At 55.0% G+C, this 13474-nt stretch overlaps 1 protein-coding gene across 2 annotated transcripts in view; it reads right to left on the bottom strand.

The window, feature by feature from the left end:
• The window catches only part of PAX7 (paired box 7), a 94181-nt gene that overhangs the window by 24148 nt on the left and 56559 nt on the right, over positions 1-13474 (bottom strand). For both annotated transcript variants that reach the window (XM_036115521.2, XM_036115520.2), the window contains exon 7: positions 11875-12077. In XM_036115521.2, the coding sequence (XP_035971414.1) occupies positions 11875-12077 (203 nt within the window). The remainder of the gene's footprint in view (positions 1-11874; positions 12078-13474) is intronic.

Here is a 13474-nt window from a genome sequence, read left to right on the forward strand (position 1 = left end):
TCACTTTGACTGAGTGGTTTTGTCTCCCCGCATTTTCCACTGTCAGGCGGCCTCAGGCCATGGATCAAAGGCGCGGCGGCGGCGGCGGCGGAGCGAGGGGAGGGGAGGGGTGGGCGCGCGGATCCGGCCGATCCCGCGCCCCTCTATCCCCCCCTGCCCGGACCCAGCCCCGCCTCCCCCGGCCTGGAGCCGCGCCCAGCCCCCGCCCGGAGCCTCACCCCCAACCCAACCCCCTCCCTCCCCTCCGCCAGGGTCGTGAGCGGGCAGATTGGGAAAGGAGAAATGGGGGGTGGGAGGGGCGGGGGCTGGAGACATAGGGAAATGAGAGAAGGAGTGGAGAAGAATAAGAGATTAGGAGAAAGAGAATGGGGAGCAGGACTGGATTTGCGGAGAGATGGGAGGAGGAAGGAAAGGGGTCTGAGAGCAGCCTGGGTGCAAGTGGGGTGAGGGACAAGGGGTGGGGAGAACTGGGGTGCTGGAGGGAGGAGTGGGGGAAGCAGAGAAATGGGAAGCAGAGGGAAGTGCCCAGAAGAAACCCCAGGTTCATTTCCCATCAGGTGGGACCAAGAGAAAGTTCTGGGCTGAACAATGGGACATGGAGGCAAGACTGGCTGGAGAAGGAAAGTGGGGGGCATGTCTGGCTGGGCTAGGGGTGCCAGGGAGTCTGTCCTCCCTCTAAAGAAAGTGCTGGCCTTCCTCACTCACAGGGAAACAGGTGCTGAGTAGAAGTGACTGGCCAAGGCCATGCAGGAGTGGGGGTGGCACTCAGGCCTGACCTTCCAAAGGTCACCAGCGGTGCCTGGGGGACACTGGTGGAGATCTCAGATGCTCCCAGGAGCCCCAGGGGAGGAACATCCTCTGCCCGTTTCCTCCCCATCAGCCATTATCCTGCAGCCTAACTCCTAGGGGTGGCTCAGAACACCTGTCCCCACTCCCAAAGGTGTTGGAGAAAAGTTCACAGCTGGGGAGAGGGCCAGGAGAGAGGAGGGGCTGTGGGCAGGGTCCGCAGAGAGGGGAGCCCTGGGGCTGAGGTTGGGGCAGGGCAGATGCCTAGACAAAGAAGCAGGAAGGAGCAGGGGAACTCCAGGGCACCAGGGGAACATTAATTCTGCAACAGGAGGTCTGGGGCCTGGCCCTGCCCCAACTCATTGTGTGGCCTTGGAGCCCCCATCTGCAAATAGCTACCCCGAAGCGTGCCAGATGCCAACACGCTTTGCATATCACAACGTGCTCGTTCCTCAGACTACTCTATGAGATGGGAACTGCTGCTAGCTCTGCTTGATGGTGGCGGAAACTGAGGCAGAGCAGAACCTCTTTGCAATCATGTAGGTAGGAAGTGACAGTGCTAGAGATTGGGACCAGGCGCAGGGACCCTAGAGCCCACGTCTTGACACCCCTGCTCTTTGCCTCTTGGGGCTCTGGGAATAGCGGAGATCAAAATCTCACCAGCAAGTGGGAAACAGACCATTCTCATGACATGTGCCAGGTGAGAGCATGGTCTCTGGGGCCAGGCAGGCTGGGTTCAAGTCCAGGGCCTGCCACTTGTTAGTGGTTTATCTCAGGCAAATGATTTAAACTGCTTGGTTCCTCTGTCCCCCCATTTGTGAAGCCCTCCCCTTCCAAAGGAGATGGTGCAAAGATTAAATGAGCTGATCCATGTGAGGGGCTTAGCACAGCGTCTGGCCTGTGGTAAGTGCTCCGGAAAAGAGAGCAGTTCTTTTTATATAATATTTGTCTAGTAATACAAGCACTTTTAATACACCGATAAAATGTGATAAATGCACAGGCAAATCACAACTAACCCACCATGAGGGGGTGAACGAAGGTGTCCCGGAAGGTGGCCAAGTCTTAAGGAATAAGCGGGAGTGGTTTCGAGATGACAGGGTGGTGGAGGAGGAGTCCCAGCAGAGAGACACAGCAGAGAGACACAGAAGGAGTCCCAGTGGGCACAACATCCTAGGGGCAGGGGAGAGCGTGACCCCTTGGGGACCCTCCCAGTCCCCTTGCCTGTCCTAGCTGGGGTACTGCCCGGCCTCCCAGGTCCAGTTGCTGGCCATCCTGGCGGCCTCCCTCCTGCTGGGGACCCCAGGGACTGGACTTGAGCCGCTCAGCGCGTCTGCCCGCTGTATTAATTGCTAATCTCCCTCATTTTCTTCCTCTCTATCTGCCGGGACTGTCTCATTCCAAGCCCCCGTGCTAATCAGAAAGAAGGGCAAACCCGCTATCTGCATTCTTTCCCACCGAACCAGGCAGCTCTAGGAGGCTAAAGCCCCGGCCTGCTGGGAAGCCCGGAAGGCCGAGGCTGGGTCCCCACGAGGGTGAGGAGGAGATGCGGGACACAGAGGAGAGCCAGCCCCTGCCCACGGATCTAGAGGCTGTGGCTCATGTGCTCGTACAAAGAACCCACAGAAATCACAGACTCTGAGCAAGAAGTTTCCTTACTAGCAACTGGCCCATCTTTTTCATTGCACAGATGGGGAAACTGAGGCCCAGAGGGGCGGCATCTACCAAAGTCACACAGTGAGTGAGAAGCAGAGCCAGCAGGGAGCTCAGATCTCCTGAAGTTCCAATTGGAAATTGGCTAAGCCAGACCTCCAGTCCCAGAAAGGAAATGGCCCTCTGCTTGAGGATGGACATCGCTCATTCAGTTTCTAATTGGGGCAGGGAGAAGCAGAGAGGAGAAAACTGTCACTTAGTAAGCTCTTACTATATGCCCCGCATGGTACTAGGTGTTTCCCATGAACACGGTCTTGTTATTGCTCATAATCTTGCAAGGTGAGTAGTATCGGCCTCATCTTACAGCTGAGGAAACTGAGGCTCAGAGAGCTCGTGTAACTTGCCTGTGGTCGCACAGCAAGTAAGTAGAGAAGCTGGTATCTGAACCCCGGGCTGTATGATCATTCCACTTGCTCATGATGCATCTGCACTAGACACTGGTTTAGTACTTGCCCTATGATTTGCTGCTGTCTTGCTCGCACCAGCCTCCTACCCCTTCCCTAAATATTGTCTCCCCTGAAATATACTTGGTTAGAGAGAGACGGCCATGTCCATTTCTTTTTTGAGCCTCCCTATAGGCTGCGTTTATAACAGGAGCTAGGGAAATGAACTTGAAGGGAATTGTAGGTAATGACATTCAAGTACAAACTGAACGATCAGCTGCCTCAGAAACCTTTTGGGAATAGAGCATGGCTGCATGTGATCAGGTTGCAGAGGCCCAGGGGCTCACCACCGGTGGCTGGAGGCCTACTACGTGCCGGCCACTGGGTTCTGTGCCATGCCAGAATGAATCATCAGCCACTGGGTACTGCTGCCTCGCCTGTGGTCCCACTGAAGAGTGTGGTCCCTGCCATCCAGGCTCCCCTTCCCCACTTGCTCACGCCAGGCCTTATTCTGCCTGTGGGAAGCTCGCACCCATAGCTTCTCGAGGTGCGAAGTCCAAATTGCTGCACATGTTTGGGTGGTGGGCAAAAAAGAGGCCCAGAGCAGCTCTGACTGAGGGCAGCCCTCGACCCACATCTCTTGTCCAGACTCAGAGATATGGACTTAAGATGCTATCTTTCCAGAATCCCACCTGGTCCTCTAAGGAAGGAGAAAGGGCCAGGGTGACCCTCCTACTTCTCCCTCGACGATAAAAAGACTCTAAAGTCGCGCAGAAGCAATAAACCCGGCCCCCCAGTTCCTGGCAGTTCCTGCACATAGATACAACCTGCCTCCCTCAATCGCAGTCTGGAAAGTTCCTGATCCCAGGCTCGCCTCCCCCGCTCCTATCCCCTCCACCCAGGAAAAAGGAGTGAGAAAGGCAGAGAAATAAACAGGGGTCTGTTTTCACAGGAGATGAGGCTCTGTCCGGGCCTCTCCCTGTGGGCTGGAACTGAGCCTCTGATTGACGTGAGCAGGTGGTTTTGTTTGGCGAGGAGCTGCCAGGAGGGAAATAACTCAGCTTTTCCCACTGAGGTGGGTTAACTGTGGACAAAGGCAAAGCTGGATGTGAGAGCAGGATCTTGGCAGGGTCTGTCCCTCTAGGGGCTGGCAGGGCTCGAGGATGCGCAGGGCCCCATGGCCGGTTCTCTGAGCCTTGTGGCTCATCCCTGTCCCAGGACTGGCCTGGCAGGAGTTAAGGGGAATGGGCCCTTGGGGTGTGGGGTCACCTGATGAGCTGAGTGGACACGACCCACCGCCCCCACCTGGCACCCCCATCAGGGCTCTGACGTGGCTTGTGGCAGAGGGGTGTCTTGAAGCTGGGCTAGCACTGGGTATGGTTGGGGGGGCAGATGCTGCCAAATGGCATCTGGCTTCGGGGCCAAGAAACTCTGGCCATAGACTGTCGCCCTTCCCACCAGCTGACCCCTGACCCCCTCACCATTGGTCACGGTGAGAAATGGGTACATGGGTTGGACGGGGTGACTCAGCTCTTCCCTAATCCTGGGGAAAGCCACTGAGGGTCAGAGCCATGTCCGTCCAACCTGAGCCAGTCACTCCCTCCATCCTTGCTCATCCTTTCCAGGGACCCGAGGCGGGAGAGCAGAGATAGCCTTTCCCCGTGTTTTCTGCAGAAAAGGGCGCTTTCCGCACCCAGCATCCTCTCTTCCCAGGACTGGGGTCAGGGGGACATACTGCACTGTCCTGGACTAGAAACCCACTCAGGCATTTTCCAACCAACGGAAGGGAGGGTAGGAGGGAGAGGAGGGAAGGGAAGGGGGAAAGAGATGGAAGGGAGTAAGGCAGAGTTGGAGGCCAAGGCACAGACGTGGGGAGGGTGGTGGGGGGATGGAGAATGGATTCGAATTTATTAAGCACCTACTATGTACCAGGCACTTTACTCAAACTCTCCCTTCATCCTCATGGCACCACCTGAGAGTTAGAGATTATCACTCCCGTTCTCAGATGAGAAAAATGGAGCCCAGAGAGGTTAAGCAAGCCACTCCAAAGCCACACAGCAACTCACTAAATGGCAGGACCAGAACTCCACCCCAGAGCTGCTTGTTGGCAATGGGCCTTGCAGTTTCTCTTGCCACCCCCCTTCCTCCTACTCAGGGGACTTGCGGGAGAGACCCTCAGGGAGGGGGCAAGCCTGGAAGAGATCCTGAGAAGGCACAGGGAAGGAAGCTGGAGGCAGAAGAGGCGCCCAGAAGGGAGAAGGAAGGGCTGGGCGGGGCGCAGAGGAGCGCTCACTCGGCTGGGGGCTGGGGTTAAAGCCCCGTGTTCCTACAACCCACTAAGCCGGAGAAATGAATCCTGATCCCTCCAAAACCCAACCTTGGAAAATGTGCGAGAGAAGGGTCTCCTTTCAGGGGAGCAGGAAATCCTCCACACCTCCTCCCGATGCCCTGGTAATGCCAGGATGTCCCCAATCTGCTTTGAGGAATGGAGAGATTAAGAATAATAAAAAAATTGCAATAAAATACGTGTGAAGGAGGGGGTAATTGTGGACAAACGCAGCATTCAAATTCATTTTTCAGCTCTTTTACACACCATTTCAATCTTATTTTCTGCTTGTTAATGAGATCTTGTTGCCTGGGCTAGGCAAAACCTTCCAATATCGGGACGTAATTGCACATAATTTTCTCTCCTACCAGTGATTTGCATCAGTTTTTTAAAAATTCTGGGCTATTTAACACCCCACCATCCCCCTCCCCGTCTTCCTGCCTACAAATCTCCCACTCCCTCCTCCTTCCCCGTCCCTGGTCCAGCAAGACTCATTTTAAATGCTTATTATAAACGCAGTGTCGCCAATGAAGAGAAAAAAACACAAGGAGGAAGTGAGAGGAGAAAGAAGCACGGGGAGTTTCCAGGGCCCACTGCATGAGGGGCACAGCTCGGTTCCCTGGAGCCAGCGGAAGTATCCTGCTGAGGGTCACCGCAAGGCGCGGTGCATGGGTCAGGTAGAGCTGTGTCAGAGTCCCGGCTCTGCCACTCAGCTGCTCTGTGGCCTTCAGGAAGTTGCTGAACCTCTCTGAGCCCGTTTCCCCAGGCGGAGGGTTTCTGCAGAGCTTGAATGACTTCATAGAGCCAAAGCGCTTACGTGGGATCTGGCACTCTGCAGGTATTCAGCTGATGGAGCATCTCCCCTGGCTGGACTGGCTCCCCTGGGGCCCTCGAAGGAGGCCAGGAGGGAGATCTGCTATGGTGAGCCATTCAGAAGATCCCTTTTATAAAGAAATTAAAATAAAGCCTTGAGCTTTATTCCTGCCCGTTTTAGGAGGAAGGGAAAACTTAGCATTTGTTGATTCGGACTCTGAACCTGACTATGCCCCGTGGGTGCAAACCTCAGCTTCACCAGATGGGGTGCAGGACGAACCTCGGGGGGTGGGGGGGGCAGATACAACAGAACAGCAAGCGCAGTGGGCTCTGGAGGCAGACCGGTCCAGTCCCAGCCCTGCCACTTTCCAGATCCTACCACAGAGCCTGGCACACGGTAGGTACATAGATGGATGGATGGATGACCCTGGACAAGTCGGTTTCCTCATTTGTAATTTGGAGGTCACAAGATACGGCCAAGACTCTGAGTGAAAGTGGCTATAACATTTGGCTCCGTCGGAGCCGGCCCGCCAGGAACGTCTACTCCGCTTTAGCTGTTGCTGTAATTATTCCGGGCAAAAGAGGGAAAGGAGAAAAGAATATCAAGGAGCCCAGAAGGACAAAAAGCCTTGTACGCTGATCGCGGCCATGTGATGAACCACACACTTAGAGTACGTTTCATTAGTTCAGCGTGGGGGAGATGGTAAATATGTAAATCCCTTTTACAGGTTCCTTCCCGTTAAGCTCCAGAGAGAAGCCAAGGACATGACGAATGTGGGGCCTTATGAAGGAGCAAAATGAGCTGTGGTGGCAAGAAAGAAACGTCCCCTTTCTGAGAAGCAGTGGCAGGGGCCCTTGGCTGGGGGTCTGGGGCTCTGGGGCCAGTCCCAGCCCTGCCGCTAACCCGACTAGGATTTGGAGCAATTTTCTCCCCCTGTCTGGGCCTCAGTTTCCAATTCCAACTCTGATAGAATCTGCATCTAAAAAGACTGGGGGAGAAGGAAGCTCAAGCCAAGGGAGGGTCCTCCCACCCCGGGGACACACCCACAAGGACCCCAAAGAAGCCCCCAGCACAGGGCACCCTGCCCGTAGCCTTCAGCCAAAGGACAGAACTGCACTCCTGCTTCTTTCCTCGGGACTCTGGATGGTGAGCAGCCGTGAATGACTTTCCGAGCCTGTGTCCCCTCAAACTGGGAGCTCTCCAGGACAGCACTGGCTTCTACCGTCGCCCTAGGGCATCTAAGGACAGAGTTTTTTCCACTTCTGACTGTGAGCTCCTGAGGACGGGAGCAGAGTCCTTCCTCTCTCAGACCAGGAGCCCCTCAAGGCAGGAGCCGTGTCTCCCCCATCAGACTGGGGAATTCCCAAGGGCAGGTATCCTAAGGGACCTCTACATAGGTGTCCCCTTTGTATCCCTGCCCACTCCCCCTACCGGCGTAGCCTGCCATAGCAAGCATCAGATTGCTCGCTGTCGTTCCCGTTCACGCCACAGAAGGTTCCTCTTGCCCTAAGTTGTCCTGAGTTGTTTTCTAAGAGTTGTTTCCAAGGACCTCAGCCTAGGGGGTCTGCGAATCCTAGTTCCCGATGTCTTACGGGCAGTACACTGAGCCTTGAACAACACGGGCTTGAACTGCGTGGGGGCACTGAATACGCTCTGCCCTGGACCCCAGCTCTCACATACGGGAGAGTTTTGGGGTGCCAACTCTGTGGCAGGTGCTGTCCTAGGTGCTGTATTTCAATAAATACAGCACAGCACTGCAAATGTATTTTCTCTTCCTTATGCCTTTCTTAGTAACATCTCTAGCTCACTTTCTTGTAAGAACACAGTATAAAAGGAATAGAACCTACAAAATAGGTATTGATGCACTTTACATTCTCAGTAAGGCTTCAGGGCAAGAGCAGGTTATTAGTAAAGTTTTGGGGGAGTCAAAACTTATACGTGGATTTTCAACGGTGTGGGGGGTGGGCATCCCTAATCCCCATGTTGTTCAAGGGTCAGCTGTGTTGGTTTTCTTTGTGCCTCTTCAGAAGGACCCCAGGCACAAAGCTGGGGACGTCCGTGTGCTGAGCGCTGAGTCCCTGATCTTGTAAAGCTGGGCTTGGCAGGTGGTTGAGGGGCGGGGCTACGAGGGAACCAAGCCTCATTGGTGTCTGAACCTCTCAGAAGGCTTTTCTGCCCATGTGACTCAACTCTGCCCAGTGGCCCCTGACCTGAGGCCCTGGCCTCAGTCTCCTCATCCAAGACATGGGTTGAATGAGCTTTCCCCTCCACCGAGCTGAAGGGGGAGAGGATTTCTTCTTGCTGCCAATCTCCAAAAAAGAGGGTAAGCGTGCACATTTCTGAGGCAGGAGGGCAGTTACCATTCTAGGCTCCAGAGAGGAAGGCTGAATCCTGGCTTTGCCGCCCAAGTAGTGAGGGTATAGGAAACGTTCAGAACAGGGTCCGAGTCACAGGGGCTTGAAAGTTTAGCTGTCCTTGTCAAAGCAGTATCAGACACATAGCATGAACTTGCTGTTAATTATTATGTACTGTCTGTCTGTCCTGTTAGACCGCTGGCTCCCTTAGGGCAGGGGTCTCCATCCCTTACGTTAACTGATTTATCCCCAGGGCCTATAGAACAGTGCCTGGACATAGCAGGCCCTCCGTAACTATTTGTTCTGTGAGAGCCAGGGTCCAGGGCAGAGCTGAATAAATGGCTTTTCCATGGGATTCTGCTGGGCAGTCTCTCCGTGGAATCTCTGAGGCTTGACAGCCCCCACTTCCCAGGCTGGGTCTGAGACAAGGACCTGGGTCTGGCCCTGGGAGGGGGCAGCACTGCAGGTGGCACCAAACCGGCCAGTGTGATGAGCAGGTGCTCAGCAGAGCCCCGATGTCATCCCCAAACAGAATCCCCTTGGGCTTTTGTAAGAACAAGGGCCAAGGCTATCTGGGTGGCAGTGGTGGGGACCTGCAGTCCGGGGGGAGGGGAAGCCCCATCCCAGGCGGAGCCCACCCCATCCCTCTTGCCCATGCGAGCTCCAGACAACCTCCCTGCTGTTGGGGGGACAGGACCCAGGGAAGGGGATCCGTCCTGGTGGAGAACGCCACCCCCCACCCCTCCTGAGACTGCGGAGATGTGCCCAAGATGGGCAGTTGGCCTGCTCAGAGGGAGGAGGGGGCGTCCCAGGACTCACAAATACCAGAAACTTTTGTACAGACCCAGAAACACCCGCTCGCTGCCCCCTTCCTCCGGAAGTGATCCAAGCTGAAGCCCGGGAGTTCAAACGGACAGAAGCGCACACAGCTTGCCCTCCTGCCCTCCCTGCGCGCAGCCCCCTCTCCCTGCCGGCAGCTGTTCACCTCCTGGTCCTCTCTGCCCCTGTCAGACCCTCCATCTGTCTTCACACCTTCGGTGGGAACCTCTGGGCAAGTCTCCGGAGTTGGCCCAATCCATCATGTCCTCATAGCCTCTCCGCCTGAAGTGCGGGGAGGAAGCCTCCCAAGCAAGGGTCTCTGGGAGGAGAGGTGAGGATCCAGCTCAGGCAGGGAGAAGTTTGGGCTACTGGCTGCTTACAGTAATGGCTGTTTTGTTTTGTTTTGTATTTTCTCTCTCCTCCTTCCCCGAGGCTTGTTTCTGGGCCCACACAGTGCATGGGACATCCTCACCCTTTATCCCATTGCCGAGCCACGCTCCAGACGCCAGGGTCCCCTTACTGGCTTGTCTCTCCTCTGCCCTGTGACAAAACTGTCGTGTTGGGGAGAAACCTCAGGCCACGCTGAGATAGTGGGCTACGAGGAACAGTAGTCAGCGAGCCAGGTGCCCTAGACTCCTGGCTCTGGCCCGGCCGATGTGTCCCCAGCCCCCATCCGTAAAGTGAGAAGGCTGGCCCATATAATCTTAACGTCTCTCTTCAGATTTCCAAGTGATGCTCCTCTAACCTGTTTCGTACTGTGAGGCCAGGCCTGGACCACATCCTCAGGTGTAGAGACCTCGGGTCTCTGCTGCCACGGTCACCCAGCCAGCTCTGGGATCCTGTCCTGTCTGTCTCTTGACTCTCTGGAAGGTTAGCTCAGCCAGTTTGTCCTCAGTACCAAAGCCAAGGCCTTGAACCCCAAAGAGGCCAACTAGGTTCCAGCGGGTAAGCATTCTGGTCTGGAGGCTACATCACCCCCACCCCATAACGTGGGCCCCAACAGGACTTGGTGCATCACCATTAAGAGCTCTGCATGGAGCTGCTCAAGTTCCCCAGAGCTCAGCTCTGCCCTGGACCTGGGCTAAGTGCTTTATGCGCGTCAGCTCATACCTTCCTCAACAACCCTATGAGATAGATGCTAGTGTCATCCCCATTTCATGGGTGGGAAAAATCAAGGCAGAGAGAGGGGAAGGGATCTTACCCATAAATAGACGATGACACAAAAATGTACTCAGCTGTCAACCACACTCACTAACAGGCAAACAGGGATGAACCCAAACCACACAGAAAATGAACATTCTTGCGAAGGTCTTAGACCAGGGGTTAGCAATTGTTTTTCTGTAAGGGCCAGATGGCAAATATTATTTGCCTTGTGGGCCATGTGGTCTGTTTTGAAATTTCTCAGCTCTGGTGTTGTAGCCCTGAAGCATCCATAAATACGTAAATAAATGGGCATGGCTATGTGCCAATAAAGCTTTATTGACAAAAACAGGAAGCGAGATGGATATGGCTGACCTCCCCTTTGGCCCCCTTTTTTCTTCAAGTAACAGGTTTCTCATACTAATTGTATCGTCCTGGTGATGGTGGGGGCGGGGGAGGGCGGTTGGCAGGAGGACTAATGTATTTTGGCCTCTATTTTGTGCCATGCTCAGTGCTAAGGCTTTGGCCAGTTAGAACACCCTTCTTAGGAGATCAGCAACACCTGGTTTCATCACTCTTTAGTTCAATGGGGGATAAACTGAGGCTCAGAGATGCTAACTTCCCAAATCCCCTGAGCACTGGAGCTGGGATTCAACCCCCTGCAAGCCTCCACCTTTCCTCCCGAACCACAGCTGTTCAGAAAAGCTTGCGCCATGTGTGTTCCCACAGACATGAGAGAGGCCGCTCAGAAGGTGGGAGGCAGGGTGAAGCCAGCCTTGGATTTAATTCTTTCCTCCATGGATATTTGAGAGCCTGCTGTAGCCACAGAAAGGAACCCTCAAGGTGACCAGTATCACCACGTCCTGCTCCCCAGACCCACCAGTCACCGCCATCAGCCTCAGCACTGTCTTTCTGACTTGATCTAGGGTGGCCCCACACCTTCTAACAGCAGGGACAGGGAACGAGGGACTTTGCCAGCAACCAATCGCGCGTGAGTGAATGAGCTCCAAGACCCAGTGGGAGCAGAGTTCCCAGTCTAGAACCTCAGCCGTGTTTCTCGCTACAAATCGGATGTGGTCCTGCCTCTCACTCATAGGTCTCTCCTGGGGAAAGGCAAGAGATGGAGCACAGGATGGAATCCAGGAAGGACTCCTGGTTCTAGAACAAAGCCCGAACCATAGTCAGCACCTCACAGGAAATGGTACAAGGCTTCCCCCCACACGCTGTCTGAAGATGCCCGACTTTTATGGGCCGAACAGCCATGAGGTGGGTGGGGGCGTTTCATAAGCTCTGGGGGGGCTTTCGGGCCCAGAGCACATCTATAATGTGGTCTCTGTGTGCTTCTGGTGGACAGAACCCTTTCTCCATATCTGCCTGCTGGGTCACCCAGACCTGCAGCCTGAAGAGCATAAACCCAGGGCGGAGGATCCCAGAATACCGACCGGTGAAAGTGGAAGGAGCATCCCCACTGGCCACTGTAACTCTCTCAAGATACCCAAGAGCCTGTGGTTTCCTGGACACTGGTCCAGTGAGGCCACCTACCTGGGGAGACAGGCCGTTGCTGACGGGGTTCATGTGGTTGGAGGACGCCGCCGGGTTCATGAAGCTGTCCGAGTAGCTGGAGAAGCTGTGGCGGGCTCCGTAGGCAGAGCTGGTGTCGGCGGCTGCGGCGGCCGCGGCCAGCCCCCCCTGGTGCATGGTGGACGGTGGGAGAGGCTGGGGCCGGTGCACGGTGCTGCCCCCATCTGTGGAGAGACCCACGAGAGGGCCTGAGCAAGTGGTCCCAGCCCAGATGGTGGACGTCCCAGAGCAGGGAAAGAAGCATCTGCTTGGAAAACAAGCCAGGACCCTCCTCCTCCCAGTCTCCATCCAGCGGAAGGAGGGACGGACCACTTACTCTCACTACTCAGGATGGGACAAGCTGGCTTCTGGGCAGGGCACTAGGGACTAGCCAAGTCTTGACTGACAGCTAAACAACGTTCCACATAACCTCAAAGGAATTGTGAACCAGCCATGTGGCTTAGTGTTTGGCACACAGTAGGTGCTTGATAAATGTCATCTGGACTCAAAGTCAGACCTTGCTGGGGACTCTGTTAATCTACCCAGGCCTGTCCCGATGACATTTTGTGGGCACCAACCACTTGCCAGGTGCCTTTACAAGTACTGGCTAAGGGGATGAGGCAGGAATACGATTCCCACGTTATAGATGAAGAAACCGAGCCTTGGAAGGGTCGGGGCACTCGTGCAAAGTGACAAGGCTAGTGAGTGGTGGGGCCAGGGTTTGAGCTGCCATTTATGCTCCTGGCTGCAGGGTTGTTGTTCTGTTTGCCAGGGCTCCTCCATGCAGCCTTGCAGAGAATGGGATGGTCCTCAATTTTTCATCAAGAATCATAGGGAGGGTCTCCTGCCTCTCTCCTCGCCTTCCAGAACTCCAGCCTGCCAGCCCTTGAAGAGGGAGCCACGGGGACTTCATGAGTCAGATGTCAAGTAGTGGGATTGCTAATGTGTGCTGGGTGGGGGAGAGTGTGGGAGGAGGGCAGAATGGAGGGAAGGTCCAGGGAGGGAGGCTTGCCTTGAATGTCACTTCGGCATTTTAATAATACTGCGGGAGATGCACATGACTTTACAGTTTGAGAAGCTCTGTTCTAAAGGTGTGTAGGGAGGCTACGTTGTGCATCCTCACCTGGATGCTCTGTGGTCTGTTGGCAGAACCAAGAAGTTCAATGGCAAAACCTTTTTTTTGTCTTAATCATCTATCCATATGCAAATAGACAAATGGTCACTTAAAAAAATAGCTCTGGGGGGCGCCTGGGTGGCTCAGATGGTTGAGCGTCTGCCTTCGGCTCAGGTCATGATCCCAGCGTCCTGGGATCGAGCCCCGTATCGGGCTCCCTGCTCGGCGGGGAGCCTGCTTCTCCTTCTCCCTCTGCCTCTCTCCCTGCTCATGCTCTCTTTCTCTCTCTCTCTGTATCTCTGTGTCTCAAATGAATAAATAAAATCTTTAAAAAAAAAAAAATAGCTCTGGGGCACCTGGGTGGCTCAGTTGGCTGAGAGTCTGACTTGGGCTCAGGTCATGATCTCAGGGTCCTGGGATCGAGCCCTGCATCGAGCCCTGCTTTGAGCCCCGCATAGGGCTCTGCGT

This window comes from Halichoerus grypus, chromosome 5 (genome assembly GCF_964656455.1).
Source record: "Halichoerus grypus chromosome 5, mHalGry1.hap1.1, whole genome shotgun sequence".
Lineage (NCBI taxonomy): Eukaryota > Metazoa > Chordata > Mammalia > Carnivora > Phocidae > Halichoerus > Halichoerus grypus.